This window comes from Anoplolepis gracilipes, chromosome 17, assembly GCF_047496725.1.
Source record: "Anoplolepis gracilipes chromosome 17, ASM4749672v1, whole genome shotgun sequence".
NCBI lineage: Eukaryota > Metazoa > Arthropoda > Insecta > Hymenoptera > Formicidae > Anoplolepis > Anoplolepis gracilipes.
Window position 1 is genome coordinate 7,617,531 of NC_132986.1, and position 19,235 is coordinate 7,636,765.

The following is a 19,235-nucleotide window of genomic DNA, read 5'->3' on the forward strand; positions in this document are numbered from 1 at the left end:
CAGGAGTTTGCCTAACTAAACTTTTCATCGAGTATTGCCGATATTTTCCAAATATATTGACATTTTTTCGATTAAAAAAAGATTGATGCCTTTATCTGAGATTGATCTGTTTGAATTATTATTCTTTCTGTGCAGTCTTCTTACTTTTATCTGCGATCTCTTCGCGTATAATATAACTATGCGATTACGTCTTCATTTTCTTTCGCCTTTCGTCGGTACACTCGTGTAATTTCTACCAAGATTTCTTTTCGATTTTTGTTGATACAAGTGTTACGAGTCTATCCAAGTGTCTCTTGATATTCTTACTTTAATTTAAAGTAAGATATTGATGCTAAAAAAAATATTAACTTATGCTGAGCATGTCTTTAAATATTCTAAGAGAAAAAAAAATTCTATACATCATTTTTTAGAGAGCATTGAATGAATGTAATTAACGGAAATTCTGAATCCGAATGACTTATTTCTTAATAAAGACATAATTGGGGCGCTAATTGAAAGAATTAATAAAAAATCATTGCTCGAGTTTATAGTCTGTCCTACTAAAAACTTGATTGACAAACCGGTCGCGACAAATAAAATGTCATTCACCAGAGGTTGCCTGACATAGGTACATGTTTCTCCTTCTAACTATTTATACAATGCAATTCTGTCGAACAAGCACTATTCCATTTCTATCAGATTGAATAATTTGATTTAGATTAAAAAAAAAAATATTTTAGGGAAAAATTTACATTGAATTTTCTGAAATAATTTAAGTTGGTACAAAATTATATTAGCAATATGCCAAGTTTACAGTTTGCTTCTCGCTTGTGTACACACATTAAAAATATCATTACTTATATAAAATACAAACACACACACACACACTCACATCATAGATAAACTTATATGGAATTATATTTATATTATTGGTAATAAATTGAAATCTTATGCTATTTGATTGTCCGCAAAAAACTTGGAAAAATAAGAAAAAATGAAAGTAAATATAATGCACATGATAATCTTTATGATACTATTTTGTGATACTCTTTCGTGATTAATTTGTAAATATAATTCTCTCAAGAATGAAACTGTTGTTGCAAGTGAATCCTAGTCACCCGTCTTTACGTGATTTGTGAAACATAATGCGCGTCAAAATCAACGGCGAAATCTTATGACTGCTTAGTTGGTAAAGTTATAAGTGGATCGTCTCTCGTTAAAGCTCAGTCGGACTGCCCGGTAAAACTTGTGGAGTTCGTATCAACGCTTACCAATGTTTATTCACGCGAATGCGAGGGAAAGAATAATCCGGAGATTTCTTTAATGTAATTTATCATTAAGAACACTCGTCTACTTCTTGAACGATTCGACACCGGAAAAGGTTCTCACAATGAAGAAGAAACTAATTTCTCTCTTTGTTTCTTTTGCGTACTTTTTGTAAGTGTTAATCTTCCATCTGAAATTGAATGATCGACTGAGGCTATCATTATTATGACGGTAATCACCGATTATTACTACTATTGTCATTATCATTAGGCGTCAAAATTAAATTGTTAAAAAAGTTACATTTATATTAATTATAATATCCTCCAAGATTTTTATGTCGAAGAGCAAAGGAGTGAAACTTTCTCTTTTGTTCCATTGATTAAATTTTTGATATTTTTATCTTGGCTGTCAGCTGCCATATAAAGTGCAGTCATAGCTTACTCTTTTTGCGAGACATACATTTTGTTTTTGTACGATATAGTTAACGACTTCCGACGTGCGAAGGAAATTTCGGCGATTACTCGCGGATGCTGGTCGTAATTAAGTGTTGCTAGACGGAGATTGAGTTTAATGAGACATAGCATTGCTTGCAAGTATGACTCTTGATAGATTTCCCTCGAAATAAGCCAATCGATAGCAGATTAACGAACATTACACCGTAATAACGTATTAATATTGAGATGGATTGTGTATGTACAATATATCTCGATAGGGCGAAAGAAGGAAACTACGAAAAGGATCAACGGACCGCAGATATCGATGCGTAATCGTATTCACGTCGATATATGTATGTATGTACATACACACGACTGCTGTCCAAATCGTAGTCGCTTAAATCTTTTCACGTCATCGAGATTAATTCATATCAAGGAGCATTTTAATTTTTCTCCTCACTCGATCCGAGAAATGGAAAACGGTGTTCGTACAAAACGACGATGGTTTTTAATAGTTCTGAATTGCGAGGAAATCGCGGAAATTATATGCAGAGTTATATTAATGACACTCTCTTCGAGCGCGAATATCGCATTAACGTCAGTTTTCGACCGGTCACTCTTCTCTTAACCATGATAACAGGACGTTATAACATTATCGCTCCGGAGATTCCTGGAATAGTTAAATGCGATTACGCGACGGGATAAACTTGGAATCGCAATAAACTAATCTTGACGCGCTCGCAAGCGGTTGCACGCGGCATTATCTCAACAAACAACGGTTATGTAACGAAGTATAAATGCGGTAAAATAAAAACGATTAGCTATAAATACGGTTGATTCACGTGCAAACGGACAGCACGTATCGGATCGAGATATGACTTCTCTTGTTTTTTTTTTTTTTTTTTTTTTTTTTCTCCTCCGACATAAATTTGTATCTCGGTGAACTTCGCTAACGAGTATGTCTATTCCCTGAGGTCCCTGAGGTTTTTCGTAGGCTTTTTATCGTTATCTGTCAATATATAGCATTAATCATTTGTCACACCGTCATACGTCGTTTCGATTTACTTTGCGTTTTTTTGTGTACACATATATTTATAAATTTTATGTATATTTTTTCGTTTTTATAAATAAATAAATAAATTAATTAATGTTCTGCTTTTTCACAAGAAACAATATATCGGATGAATCATTCGTCGCAGGAGAAATAAAAATCGCTTTAAACGGGCTGCATGAAATGCAAATCGAATGACGAATCCGTTCGACAAATAAGAGAAAATAAAGTCCGATAAGAGGAGGAATGCCTCGCGATTATTGCATAACGCAAATTCCGTAATCATAAAACTTAAGCCTCGGGATGTAATAATTGTGCGATAATACTGATTGGGCAAGACACACATGTTTTAAATAATAGCGTATGGCAAAGTTTTAATTATTATAAAAACTTTACGCGCGATATGATTATTTTCCTTTCAGCGTTCGCGTCTCTTATTTTCTTTATTACTTATAGCCTTTGTTAAAGTCACGTATTTAAAGAAATTAACGAGTGCGGAGACGACAGAAGAACGAATTGAAACGAACGTGCGACATGATTTTATCTCTTTTTCGACTGTCCAAGGACAAAAATTCTCAAGGATTCAAGAATCCAACAAATCAGACGCGATTTCGATATGTTTAAATTATTTTAAATTATCAGTGCAATATACGAAGTTTGTAGAGATTCGACCTGCATAACGATTGAACTTGTGAAGCGTGAACCGGACATGTCTAACCATGCGTGACTGGGAACTGGGAACATGGCACGATCCGATATTCTAGAACGCGCATTCTGAGATCAAAGATTTTAAAGATCTGCTCTTCTTGGCCCAATTCCGTGTAACTTTGTCCTTGATCAGGAACGGTCAAGAATACATCTGCAGAATTTAATCTTACATATTTCACGAGCACCATCTAAATTACATTAGCATTACTTAAATGTACACGAAATGTGACGTAATGATAAAAAAAAATGTATCTTGTGCTTTTTTTTATGTTTTCTAACACAAAAGCGCTTTCATGTCAACATGTATCTAACCGCAAATCCTCTTGTGCATTATCTACTTTCAGATACTGGCGCGCCCTACGTATTGTACAAAGATAATATGGAGAGACCCCAGGGTCAGTGGGGCCCGGGGCCGGGATCTCTCCAGGACGGCGGACTGTACCCGCAGCAACAGCAACAACAGGCACAGCAGCAACAACAGGGTTCTTCTTCGTCGGGAAGTCCACAGCAGGCCTGTGGTCCTCCTGTCGAGGGTAGTGAAAACGGTCCCCCGCCCTCCTTAGCATCGCCTGTGCCCTCACCGTATCCCTCGGCGCCTCCCGAGCCTCAGACCTTGACTCCGCCGGACGATGATATACAATCGAGTCAGGCAACGTCTCAACAACAACAGCAGCAGCAGCAGCAAACGCAGCAGCAGGTCCAACAACAGCAACAACAACAACAGCAGCAGCAGCAGCAGCAGCAGCAGCAAGTTCAACAGCAGCAGCCTCAACAGCAGCAGCAGCAGCAACAACAAACGCAACAAGATCACTCGCCGCAACAACAATTGACTCCTCACGCAGAGGTGGACCGCAACGACTGTTTTCCCGGGGCTGGGGAGTTGCAGCAGTATCCGCAACATTATTTCAAAGAGGCTCGGCCGCATCCCTCGCCATCCGTGCCACCTCATATGCTCACTCCCGGCGGCTTTTCTGCGCTACACTATCTCAAACAGCCTGGAGTAATGCTGACATCCCTCGGCCAGGGTGACGGCGGGCCCGGCTTGGACGCGCATCAGTACGCCAGTCCGGGCGCGCCCAACATGGCGACAGGGTTGCCCGACATCGTGCAGCAGAGCGGCAAATCGTCCAAGTCCGGCAACAGCGATCTACGGCTGTTCAAGTGCTTGACCTGCGGCAAAGATTTTAAACAGAAGTCGACTCTGCTGCAGCACGAGCGGATCCACACAGACAGTCGGCCGTACGGGTGTCCGGAGTGCGGCAAGCGGTTTCGGCAACAATCCCACCTCACGCAGCATCTACGCATACACGCTAACGAGAAGCCGTACGCTTGCGTTTACTGCGAGCGTACGTTCCGACAGCGCGCCATCCTCAACCAGCATCTGCGCATCCACTCGGGTGAGAAGCCATACCAATGTCCGGAGTGCGGAAAACACTTCCGTCAGAAGGCGATCCTGAATCAGCACGTCCGCACACACCAAGGCGAGCATTTCTCTCTGCCTCCCAGACTCCCCAGAGGGCGTCCATCACAACCACACACTGACCCACCCACCGGTTCTAACTCATTACTATCGCAACCGCCGTCGCCACCGTCACCATCGGCATCATCGTCATCGTCGTCATTATAATCACCATGTTCATTACCGCCGGCGGTACAATAACCCGCATACTAACGATTCATCTCGATTCTTTCACCTGTCCAGTGTTTGATGTACCAGTGGCGGATTTAGCGCTCGGAAAATTAAATAATTGTAACGCGTAACAGGACGATGTGTCTTTAAATAAAAACGGGACGAAATAAATTCACCACTGGTCTATATCACCTACATCCCCTCACCAGTCTATCAAAACATGTTTTGAAAAACCTCGGAAACTAACATCGACGATTTATCAGGGATAATACGTTGCCGGTATGATCGGCCTCGTTGCCGCTAAGGCCAACCGGCGGGTAAGAACGGTTGAGCTGGACGCGAAAACGCTGGTGAGCTGTGAGATAGAGCAGTCCCCGCCTCCCCTCCTCTTCCTTACCAATCCTATACGATCCGACTCGACATCTACTCTAATCCGCCTGCCCTCTAATAACTTTAGTTTTTCGCGTTAAGGTGGACATCGGCCTGCCAGCGACCACTGCGTTTCTTCTCGTGCACCTATCGCTGCTAATAACTCTTTCACTGGGGATCGCGCGATAAATGGAATATACGGTAGCTTCCCAAACAGCACAAAAGTCCAAAAGACGTGTAAATAGCGCGGAATAAATCAGGATCTTTTTTTTAGACGTTTTTCTCGGACCTCTGTGTTGCCTGGGTGTTTTCGCTCGAATTGGAGCGATTTCTTAACGCCACGCTTGACTCGCGCGCTACAATTGACATGTAGTTTTAATCTCGCTCCGTCTCATTAAACCGGACTAACGTTCTTCCTTCTTATTCCGTCCGCCGTGGAATACCGCCGATGAACGTGGACCGTACTTTCATTACAGACGTGAGCCCGCATCTCATCTTCAAGAACGGGATGACACCGACGCTCTGGCCGCAGGACGTTCCCTTTCCGCCCGAGGAGGGTAAGGAGGAGGTAGCGTCGACGTTCGGCGACACGGACACGCAGTCGGGCGCGTTCAGTCCGGCGCCGGACGCCAACTCCATCCAGTACCCCGCTTACTTCAAGGATCCGAAGGGCGGCAATCACACGGTGTTCGGCGCGGGCGGCCCGGGCAGCTTCGGCGCCCTGCAGTACATCAAGCAGCAGGGCGGCACAAAGAGCTGTCTTCCTGATGTGATACAGCATGGCCGCTCGGCCGGCATGCCGCTGTACGTGCGCTGTCCAATCTGCCAGAAGGAATTCAAGCAGAAGTCCACGCTGCTGCAGCACGGATGCATACACATCGAGTCGCGACCATATCCGTGCCCGGAATGCGGCAAGAGGTTCCGCCAGCAGTCCCATCTCACGCAACACTTGCGCATCCACACAAACGAGAAACCGTACGGCTGTGTGTATTGCGGGCGCAATTTCCGCCAGCGCACGATCCTCAATCAGCATCTGCGCATCCACACGGGCGAGAAGCCGTACAAGTGTCAGCAGTGCGGCAAGGACTTCCGTCAGAAGGCCATTCTGGACCAGCACACGCGCACTCATCAGGGCGACCGGCCGTTCTGCTGCCCGATGCCCAATTGCAGGCGGCGCTTCGCCACCGAGCCCGAGGTGAAGAAGCACATTGACAACCATATGAATCCGCACGCGGCCAAGGTGCGTCGAAACTCGAACGGTGACGCGAAGCCGCCCGGTACGCCCGCGGGCCTGGGCCCCGTTCCCGTGCCCCGCGGTACCCTTACGCCCACAGTCGTCAAGCCGGAGCTCTACTTCCCGCAGTGCTACGCGCCCGCGTTCAATCATCAGCCGCCGGTGTCAACCGCGCAATTTCCCGGCGCTCAGGCGAACGGCGTCTCCGTAACTGGCGAGTTCAAGCCGCCGACCGGTCTGCCGCCGCAGTGACTAACCGTCCATCCTGCCGCCTACTAGCAAGCAGGAATCCCCGCGCTGAGGTTTCAGCGCTGTTTCGGCCCAGCCGCGTTGGAGGCTGACGCGACGTCCAACGCAATCGTCGCCGCCGCCGCCGCCGCTGCCGCTGCCGCGTCAAACCGATGCGGCCAGCAGCCGATCCAGCAACACTACCCGTGACATTTATCACTGTGCATTTACTAGGGTTCTTCTTTCTTTTCGCCGTTTCACAACTCGCTCGCTCTTCTTGTTCCATCGCTGCTTAACGGAGCCTCGCAACGCGTCGCCAGCTAGTCCCGGACTCGACAGTGAGAACGGCGGTCGCTTTTTCGCGTTTCGCGTTTCGCGTTTCGCGTTTCGCGTTTCGCTTTTCGCGTTTGTCGCGCCAGCGCCGGAATACGAACGTCCAAGAGACGTCGCTCCTCTCCTTTTCGACATTCACTCTTGGATTTGGATATAATCATCCGAATCGTCCGTATCACTGTGTTTTCTATCTCTTTCCAAATTGTAGCGCTTTTGCTATAATGCAAACAAAGAGATTAAACAACGCCGAAGAATTGTTAAGATTTTTGCGTTGTTTGGGAAGCATACCGAGTTCGTTTCTTACATATTCTGTGACGTTCGTGTGATAGAAACAACGTACCATATTCTCTCGCGTACCGAGGGATACCGCGCAAAAATGACGTTCCAGTCAGGAACGTCATTATTATTTATCGTTGCATTTTCGCTACTGTGTGGCAAACAACGGCGCGCAATTATACTCGCTCAGGTATCAATCGCGGCACTCAATATCTCAACTCATAATTATTTTTCTCACGTACGTTTTCTTTTATGTTTATAATGTACACAATTACGGGGCAATGATTCGTTACTTGTTCGCGATTGTCCATTACTTTTTTTTCATGATAACGTGTCGGATTAAGATTTAATCTTTAAACGTTTTCCATGATTCGTTAGTGTTAGTGCGCATATTTATGCAAATTCACCGGTACATGCGAATATCGACTTTCGCTACGAATTGTCTCACCAAGTTATCGATCTCATACGAGGGACAAGGCGAGAGGGACACGGAAATAGCTCGAAAAATCGTCCGCCGTTCACCGTCGAGTCAACTCATTAGCCAGACCAAGGTAAAGCAACCAACGAAGGATCTCGTCTACTTCTGCGTACGTATTTTTTTATGATTAATCGATCACGACGTACCTTCTCGCGTTTCTTTCGTGGACAAGGGAATAGCACGAGAGAGTTCGGGGCTCTTATCCCCCCCCCCCCCCGCGAGGCGCGTATTTGTAGGCGAATTTGAAGAGATTGACAAGAGTGTTTCCCGCGAATCCGTCTGTCTTTGCATCTCGCGGGATGACGGTGCACGCGTCGTTCAAAACGCCACGTATCGCCAAACGGGTTGAAGATGTTCGATTTCGACCAGACTAAAATGATTGTGATACAATATTTAACTTGCCTATGTTTTAAAATGTTTCGCGAGAAAGAGTGAGAGAGAGGGGAAAAAAAAAAGAGAGATAGATAGGTAGCGAGAAAGAGAGGTATGTTGTGCCTCTCAAGGGAAGCGCTTGACACGACCACGTGAAGAATGCCTGTAAATATGTAAAGCCGTTCACTCCAAACAAAGAAGAAGAGGAGGAAGAAGAAAAGGAAGATGAAAAGGAGGAAGAAGAAGAACGAGGAGAAAAACACACGACGGAGAAAGGTGAAGTATGCGAGTGTGTGCGAATGCGGTTGAGTGCGAATGAAACGAAAAAAAAAAAAAAAAAAAAGAAAAGAGTACTGAATGAAAGGGTAGGAGAAAGAAGATGTAGGGGATTGAGGTAGGAAGAGGGACAGAATGATATGACAAGCGGAAAGGAGAAAGACGCGAGAGATTATAGCTAGAATTTACGAGGACGACGCATCCTCCTACTGTGCTGAGCCATAGCTTTCGGTAGATCGGGTCAAGAATCGACGAGACGATATACCACGATGCAGCGCGTAGGGGATGGAGGGATGGAGGGAGGTGCGCGCGACTCTTGTATACTATAGTAATATTTGAATGTATATTTATACGACAGGTTACATTATATTCTAACTATATATATATATATAACGATATTTTGAATCGGTTTTAAAAAATCAGATTGGTGCTGATATAAACAAAAAAAAACTAGGTAAGCGAGTACACGAGACAAAAAAAAAAAAAGAAAATGAAAGAGGAGGGAACGTGGAAGAAGGCTGAGACACACCGTAGAGTTTAGCGTTTAAGTAGCGTAGACGATAGCGCATAGCTCAAGGTAAAGAAAAGACTTTGAAGGACCGTACACGGGTCCGCTCACATCTCGGAGAATTATCATCATCATTCTTAAGAAAGAGGAGGAGGGGGAAAGAAAAAGAAAACACTTCGTGGCAATACTTAAGTGAAGAGCAAAAAAGAAGAGTAGGAGAAAAGGGGGGGGGAGGAGGAGGAGGAGGAGGAGAGAGGAAGGTTTCAACGTACTAGAGAATAATCTTTTAAAATTTCTATATTAAGACGTGTGATCTCTCTAATTATTGTACATTACATTAATGAGTCTAAACCTAGAGACGACAAGATGCGTTAGCATAATTACGATTACGTATTAGGTGTTCTACAATTAGTCTTTTGTCATTTTAGAGACACAGAGATCTGAAGATGATAATTGTGCGGCCATATTCTCTGTGGCCTGTTCGTAGTGCCTCGGAATTGCTGCTTGCGGCAGTGATTTGACCGTATTTTAGGAAGGTAATATTATATTATATTGAGGAACCGCAATTTTATCGATACACTCTCCGATATACAATATTGAGAAGGGAAAAGGGAGAAATCGCGCGTCGTGAGGCGTCACGTTAATAAACGACTCTCATTAAATTATTCTAACGAAAGAAGATCTACTTATACACACATTGCGTCGCGGAATGAAATGACGACGACAACGACGATATAATCGTGGTGGTTGTCCATTATTTTTTTTTTTTTCGTGTTATTATATTATTTTTTACTTTCTTTCTCTCGTTCATTACGTAAAATGCAAAGCTATGAGAAAAGAAAAAAGAAAGACGACCAATGGGGAAATATCGAAGGCCAAATGCAGGATCTTTCCTGATGGCCGTTCGCAATATTTAAGAGTATTATTATCGACGTTAAAATTACATTTTTACTCATGTGCCCTTTCTAGATTATCTTTTATTAGTTTTGCAATTAAATAAAATAAAAAGGCGCAAACAAGGCTCATTAAACATTAACACTCTTCTAAGTCGAGCCGAAACATCGATTTCCGTATACCTTCGTACATATATCGTGTCCGCACGAGAATCTAAAGAGTTAATATCGTTATATTCTGCAAATAGAGATTATTCTGCAATAGCGTTTTAGACGCTAAACGATCGAGCCCGGTGAACGATAGATTGACACTTTGAGATTTATCTTTTTTTTTTTTTTTTTTTTTTTTAAGTTTCAGGATAGAAAATTAAAATAAATCTATTATGTGATCCACATTAAATGTGCACAGTCGCATCCAAAAAGGATCTTGCAACTGGATTTACCCTTACTCCTCTTTAATTGTCACGTTAATTTATAATTGTATTGTGGAACTTAGTGTTTATCGTATATTCCAAGTATTATGACAGATGCTCAATATCTCAGTAATGTTGAAAACCGCAACCGCCGTGTTTACGTAACATCGCGTTTACGCGCGGACATTGAGAGACTACAGATTTTCCACTTAGCCATGTATCCTTCTAGGACTTCCACTTTAAAACTCTAGCTCGTTTTTGCGTGAAAATGACTTAAAAATATAGTTAAAGAAATAATTTTTTTTTTTTTTTTTTTTTTTATATAATAATGTTTACTAATTACTCCGCAACCATTTCTCAACTTGAGGATAGTAATTCATTTTTACTGCAAACATCTGTCCTCATTTACATGTTTGACTCGTTATTGGAGCCAGGTTATTTTTATAGATCGGATAAATGTCAATGTTCGGAATATGTTCTCGCGTGTCTTTCATGAATAATAAATCAGTGATTTCTATTATAATCAAAACAATAAGCGATTATATTTCGATAAAAACTGGAACTATTGTTTATAATTGTACTATTTAAAAAGAAATTGTTTATAATACTCATTAATTATGGAAATTTCTTTTCAAGAAGATTAAAAGCTTATAATTTCTTCATTGACATTTATGAGACAAAAAGTTTTGAATAACGTAAATTCTTATAAAGTGTCATTGCGAGATTTGTTAACAAAACATTCCGCAGTCACGATTTATTTTTGTATAGTACAAGATACTATATTACTTTTTTAAATTCTCTCGAGGCATCTGAAGAATTTTTCTTTTATAAATCTTTAATACCGCTATACATTTTTTCAAATTATTCTTTCGTAATTTTAATAAAATGGAAAAGTTAAATACTCAACTTATAATTTAACTAACGAATGCATAGTGTCTTATTAAAATCGCAATATACAATCACGATCATATTAAAATCATTATATATGTATAACGTAAAAAAAATTAAATAATTTTCGACAAAAGGTTGAAAATGTTATCAATTCTCTGCCATTTTTAAAAAAGAAATTACTGAGAGGCATTGTGTATGTGCTTTCCAGTCAAATCGAAATCAAAGAGTCACTGAGAGTCTTGCAACGAAGTTTTCTACAATTGGATCGGTAAAACTCGTCCGCGGGGAAACATTGCGCGTAATGCAAAAAAGCAAAAGAACGCGCAAGAGATTTTCTCGAACGAACAGAGAAACCGCGATAAACATATAAGAGGGGAAAAGGAGCACGTGACAACATTTCGGACTCGGTTCAAACTTACCCATGCACATGGCCGATTGTACTTTAAAGGAATCCGTGATAACGAAAATAACCAATCACACAAAAAAACACACATGCTAAGTTTAGAGAAAGGAAGAGAGAGAGAGAGAGAGAGAGAGAGAGTAAAGGCAAGAGACACATACACACACACATATATATATATATATATATATATATATGTATGTTTTCCGACATAATCTTCTTTCTCTTTAATGAGTCAAGACGTTATATACGAAGAAGCGAATTGAGTTTGATCGCGATTGAAAATTGCGCAAATCGAAAAATGTGAAAAAGAAGATAATAACTGTTGTAGACAATGTGTAGATAAAAACAGATATTTGTTTTCTTTATTATTATTATTATTATTATTATTATTATTATTATTATTATTATTATTATTATTATTATTATTATTACGATATACTCGATAAAATTGTATCATCATATTATTACTATTATTATTATTTTATTATTATTAATATTATTATATTATATTACTATTTTATATATATATATATACATATATATATATAATAATTATATTATATTATATATATTATTATTATTAATTATTAAGTTTATACAAGAGAGATATTGCGTATGGTGCATTTTATTAGTTAGTATCATTATAGAGTTTTGATCACCTCTGTTTTTTATTACGCTATATCCCGTCGACTGTACGAACTTTTGTCACTCCGTTTTCATATTTGATATTTGTAGGAATCTCCTTTTTTTATACACTATTATCGATAATTGACTATTAGTGCTTATGCTTATTATATTCTAATCTCGCAGTCACAAAATCCGCCGTGTGATATAAATAATACGTATATTCGAGTGTCGCGAACGAAGAGGTAGCGATGTCGAATTAAAAATGGTTTTTATTAATCTCTTTTTTTATATATATATTATATATAAATATTTTATATACATATTGCAAGATGTACTTTTTGCAAGGAGGAAGGTCCAGAGGTTTTCTAACCGAGAATGACAGGGACGTTACTTGTTTACTTTAAGTTCCGTATGTATGCGCGAGATCACGGAATTTGTCGCGAGCCGCTGCGCGAGCAGACAATGGGTTTATTTAAAGAATGTGCAACTTTAAGACTACTTAAGGAGGGGAAACTGCAAACACATCAATATTAAAAACATGTTAATGTTATATCTTGTGTTAATTTTTATAAGGAAAGAGATAAGGAGAGAAAAAAATGAGAGAGATGTAGTCGATATATTTTTTTCCTTCGATCCTGTAAATATTATCAGGCTACAGGACTCGAAAGATCATCTCGAGCTCTCGTCTGCGAGCGAAACTGGTTCGGGTGGTTAGACGACGTTGGAAGATTGCGCGGTGCCATTTCGATCGACGAAAGCAAAAGAAAGGAAAAGAGAAAAAGGGAGAGAGAGAGAGAGAGAGAGAGCAAAGTGTATGTATTAAGTAGAATCAGCGATATACTGTGATAACGACCGCTAATGACCAGCAATATCCGCTTAACTTCATACGATCCCGCGACGGAATTACGCGTCAGTCGGCTTTTTCGAGTTGCGTAACGCGATTATTTTTCGCGAACGCCGCTCTCTTTCGCTTCGTCTCCTTTTCCAATCGCAAAAGATGTAGGAGAATCATTGCAGTGTCGGTCGATCGATTTACTATTTTGCAATAAATGACTCTCGTCTGTCCCACTTCGATGCCAGGCATTTACCTCCTTTATTTGTACATACTTTAGTTGCGTTTCGTACGGATGTGTGCAATGAAAACAATTCGGCCAGTTTTGAGGAAAAGAATAAAATTTCGTCTCATGCAAAATTCGATGAAAATGAAATATAAAATGTTATATAAATTTACAAATAATTTAATCAATGGATTTTCCTGGTTTTGTTTTCTCGTTACCAAAAATTAGAATGGATTTCTTTATACGTTTACAGGTAGGAGATTCGAAGGATGTGTCAAAGCTCGCAACGAATTCCGCGGTGAACGCGCGATCGTGTATTTGTATACGTAAACGATACAACAGCGATCTTGTTTCTTTTTCATTTTTCCTTTTCTTTTTTCCTCTATTTTCTCTCTCTTTATAGTCAGATGTGTGCTTTCAAAGACGCTGTAGAAAGAGACGACGCGTTTTACATACCACAGGCTGCGTCACCCTCGCCGTTCACCGAATGCTCAACATAGATTAGGTGTAAGCTTTATATATATATATATATATATATATATATATATATATATATATATATATATATATTACATATATTACCTAACGATATATATATGTGTATAAATTATTGTTTTCTCTTTCCCCTTGTAAGACTCAGGGCACGCGCCCGCCGGCAGGGTGGCGCATCTGACGTAATTATTCGTATTCATTTTGTTTTCAAAGACTCTGCAAAAGATGGGTAGATTAGAAGGAACCAATAGAAAATCGTTCTATAAAGTCATGTTTTTCTGAGCTTCAAGTCAGGATTTAAAATTGAATTTTTTTTTCTATTCTCTTCTATTTCACAAGATATTGATTCAATCTTTAATAAAATTTAAAATGCATGATGTACTAAATTCTGTTTTTTTTTTCACATTAAAACTCAATTATATTATTTTGTTTTATTCTATAAAATCTAATTATACTAAAATTAACTAAACCTGTTAAGGCAATTTATTTTTTTTTTTTTTTTTCGAGATGTGCATAATATAATTGTGTAGAAAAAAAGAAAAATTATTTTTATTCTCTAAACTAAACTCAGTTTTACGTGATATACGTGTATTCAAAAGGATTTCAAAATCGCTTGAGAAGAATATAAAGTGATGCACTGTAAAAAGATAGGAAGGAACAGAAAGAAATCAAATGCCTTGAAACTAATCCTTACTGTGGAAGAGATTAGGAAGTGATTTTTATGGAGCGAATTTTTCTGATAAAATTTCTTTTCTAATCTACCAATTTTTTGCGGGAAAGAGAAAGAAAGAAAGAAAGAAAGAGAGAGAGAGAGAGACGAATCTCCGAAAACTTTATGCGAGAACACCGTGATAGAAATCCAACGGGTGTTCGCTTATTACGTTACCCCGTCACACAAGATCTCGCTTTCAAAATTTAGCTTTAAAAAAGAAAGAAAAAAATAAAACCCTCGAACGCGAACGCCCACGCAGGTGCAATACGTTTCACAGATGCGCATAAGTATACTTAGGATCGCGCCTTGATGCGTTGAAAACGTCGCAAGAAAGGCATATTGATCTACGAATATCGTTGAATAACGTCGTTTTAATGCGCGTGCAATTTATACTAATTTAATTACGAGCCGTGAAACATTACACATTGTGTATTTATGTCCAACGATACTAGAGAAATCTTACTCGCGATACGCAAATTATTTTATGTATAAGGCAATTGAGAAGAAAGATACGTCTTGTCGAGATATATATTATAATTTCCTTTCTTCAATCACCCAAATAAAAAATATCAATTTTAAAAAAATGTTTAGCCTCTCAATTTCTGTTTGTACTTTTTATTTTTACATGACGTGCAATATATATTTGGAAAAAAAAAAAGAAAAAAAAACATTTGGTCATATTAATAATTTTTGACGACGTTTTCAATGCGGGCGTAGCTCGCGTTTTATTTATATAGATTTATATCTGTATACACGTACATACACAACACGTAGAGACGTAACTCGCACGATCGCAATTGTAAAAGGAAACCGAAATCATGCGGTGCCGCCAAGCGCCGGTGATGCACATATACTATTATTTACAAGTATATACGCGAGCAGCGAAATACTGCGCCAGGATCGACCTTACCTCGTTTTTCGTCGTTTCGCATGCAAATTTATTCGCGGCGCAACTTCCCTAATTATATTGCCGACAGTATACCTCTTGATTCATGTTTGACGGTACGATAAATTGTTGAGAATGATGTTACCTTTTCGGCTTTTTAAAGACAACACTCCCCATGAAAATATCAGCCATTACAGAAATTGTGAATAGTGTGCGTAGCGAAATTAAAAATGCTTTCCTCCACGTGCATGAGATATATGTTTTACAACGTCAAATTTCTCCTTGTTTGAGTCGTATTTTCGCGTTATGCTTGTATCTTTAAGTTATATGTATGTTAAGTTCTCGTGTTTGACGTAGATCTGTGTTATCGAAATACTCGATTGCGTGTCAAAAGTCTGCAAAAGATTATTATTTAGTAATATCGTGGTGGAAAATTATCGCACCTGTATACGATGAGTAGATTTATTAATTTTAAAAAACACATTTTCAATTATTTTTTGTAACAGCCGATTTAACTTATTTGACTGTTTTTGTAATATTCTTTAATATGCAATAATACATGCTACTTTATATTCTTATTGTTAATCGTGTTATTTTATTTTTGTAACTTTATAACATTACATTTTATGTTGCGAAAATCTCGCTAGACACCGGACACCGGTATCTTCGGTTCGAGGAGTTAACTCGGCTGGATTCTGAGCGCAGAGTTTTCGCTGCAACAACGTTACGACGGAACCAGGTTCCTAATAGTAATTTAGGGAGTGGGAAGAGTGTGAAAGAGAAATATCAATTCGTCTCATATATTTTGTGACTGACGAGTGTCTCGGCGACGCGGGTCCGATTCTGTTCCGACACAGTCTTCCCAAAAATATATCACCTTGTACATCGTGGATATATAACTTAATCCTTTGTCACCCCCCGACTTTGCTCTTCATTTTCCTTGCCCATTTGGTACTCTCTTTTATACAGCATCCGCCCTCCCGTCCCATTTCCACCACCGTTACATCTCCGTCCACGAGATTCTCTCACGCAGTTTCATTACACACACACATATATATATATATATATATATAAAATACTAATCAACAAGTGTGGCTGTTCGTCACGAAACGGTCCCGCGTCCGTGCCCCGAACGTGTTCTGTTTTTCATTTTCACCTTTTTTTATACAAATAAAATTTACAAATAAAACTAGAGAAGCACATGTCTTCAAACGCAACCCTCATTATTTTCTGTTACATTTTGGTTTTCGCGATGTTTACCGAGCCGTTGTTTTTTTTATTCGTAACAAATTCTCGAGAGAACTCTCCTTCTCTCTCTCTCTCTCTTGCTCTAGAGTGATTTTTTATTTCAATAAAAGTTTAATATAAAAAAAACAGTCTACAGGAAATTTTTATGTAATAATATATACTTTTTCCGAGATAAATCAAGGACGCACGTTAAAGGAAGCTGAAGATCAAAGAATTTCAAACGTTAATGCGCGAAGTAAAAGCGCGCGTTGGCTTAACTCCAAACTTGCATAACTTAAATGCACTTTCGTTTTCGTCGGCATTTCGCCGTCAATTAGAAAGTAGCGCAACGAAAAACACAATGTCTCGGTAAACAACACCGCTATATAATTATTGCTTTGTTTCAGCTGGCAGTTATATTATGTCTCTTCGTATCCGCTTCTTGTGCACGTTTACTTTAAATTGTTCCGATTTTTCGACAGTAGGTATAAGTTCTTTCATTTTTTGTTTTATTGTGTCTTCTCGTGGATGAATTGACAACAAAACGTATGTTGCATTCAAAGATACTTCTCGCGTCAGTTTATTATAAGTAAATATAAATTGAGATATAATTATTATATTGTATAAATTGAGATAAATTATGCACAATTTTAAAATACGGGCAGTAAACATTTATGAGAGTAAATTACGTTAAATTTAATTCATTGCATATTTTTTTAAGTTTTATTTTAAACAGACAAAAAATGTGTATGAGACAGAGAGAGAGAGAGGGAGAGAGAGAAGAATTAAAGAACATCTTATTTTAACAAGGATCGTTTAACATGTTATAATGCGGCGAAGAACAACTTGAAATTTTTTTGATAATTTTTATCAAAGCCTCTCGCGTTGGCATCGCAAAATTTTAACGGCGCGATTTCAGGGGCGACTTTATCGGGTCTACGACGCGCGGTGAATAAATTTCGAGCGCGGCCGTAAATCTGAGAGAACCGACCGACCGGCCAGCCGTCGGAAACAGTCCGTCTCTCGCGCGGTGCAACCAGTTTTGCACAGACACGTCAGATCAGCGGCTGCTTGTCAGAGGAACGCGCTTGTTCCGCGGTAACCTTGATTTGGATTATTTGCAATGCACTTTGCAGAGCGCGCTTTAAATGATGTACGCGCTCGCGCGCGTTCTCTTATCTCCGCTAAACTCCATCGGATCCTGCAGAATCGTATGTTAAAATCTTGCCCATCTGGACGCAGAAGCCACTTGCTCTCATTCGCGCGAACCTACCAGTGGTTCTCGCTTTAGTGCCAATAGATGTATAATATAAAAGATTAATTTTAAAATTAAATAGACACCATTCTTTTCCCGACATTGAATTACAAAACAAACAGATGACATCAATACATAAATATATACACTTTTAGATTTGACAAATAAACTGATTACTGTTATCTTTCAAGCATTACAAGATACTAATATCCGATGAAAGAGGATTTCCCAGTATACCTAGTTTTGTTAAAGCATAAATATGTAAATATGACAATGTGCCGTCCATTTATTCCCGGAAGCTCGAAAGGTTTCCGTGTATATCCGAAGGCAAATAAGAGGAAGGGATGCGATATGTAAATCTGACTTGTTCGCCAGTGCGGGAAATAACGTCGTCACTTTTGTCGGTTACCTTTTGCATTACTCTTCTTGCACGGCAGTGAAAACGGAGCGTTTAAGTAGTTACTCGAAGGGAAGCGAGAGGCGATCATCTGAAGCGTACTTCAGAACTGGAGAACTGTTAAGCTATAATACGTTCGATCGATGCAAAAGTTTTGAGCGGCCTATAAACACACGAGGGAGAAAGAGAACAGGGAGAACGAGAGAGAGAGAGAGAGAGAGAGAGAGAGAGAGAGAGAGAAATATATATATATATACACATATATATATATACATATATATATATATATATATATAGAGAAAGAGGGAGAGAGAGAGAGAGAGAAAGAGAAAGCTGCGCGCTGTGTTTGAGAAACTCTGTCGTCTCTCTGCGTAGAAGCTGCCCGACTGCACTTGACTTTCCAACTTCACGACCACAGTCGCGGTACAAGTGAATCCCGCCCATACGAAGACTGTAAAAAGATCAAATTGAGATAGCCAAGAGAGCTCGAGCTGTCAAAGGAAAGGCGAAGTGAAAAGCGCCAGAGTCGTGCGCGACTAATGGTTATTCCAAACAATCAAGAGCACAGCGAGAAAGACAAATTTGAAACTAAGGAAAATGTTACAACGCTTGAATAATTATGCAAATTTATAATAAACCTTCAATTCTCGCATGATGAGATATTTCGGAGAAAGGCCAATCTTTTTTTTTTTTTTTTTGTTTTTTTTTTTTTTTCACGATATTTATATAGGCAAAGTCTATAATGATAACTTATTCTCGCGTGTGTATGATTTGCACAAGAAAAGAAATCACTGTCAATTCTGTCTTTTTATTTGGTCCTACTTTGGTTCATCTTTGAT

At 39.4% G+C, this 19,235-nt stretch overlaps 1 protein-coding gene across 3 annotated transcripts in view; it reads left to right on the plus strand.

The window, feature by feature from the left end:
- LOC140674945 (uncharacterized) overlaps nt 1-16,714 on the plus strand; it is a 25,985-nt gene extending 9,271 nt beyond the window's left edge. For 2 of the 3 annotated variants that reach the window (XM_072908876.1, XM_072908878.1), the window contains exons 2-3: nt 3,783-4,919; nt 5,914-16,714. In XM_072908876.1, the coding sequence (XP_072764977.1) occupies nt 3,783-4,919; nt 5,914-6,923 (2,147 nt within the window). In that variant the 3' untranslated portion in view covers nt 6,924-16,714. The remainder of the gene's footprint in view (nt 1-3,782; nt 4,920-5,913) is intronic. The other variant, XM_072908877.1, reaches the window with a different exon arrangement.
- The last annotated feature ends 2,521 nt before the right edge of the window (nt 16,715-19,235 follow it).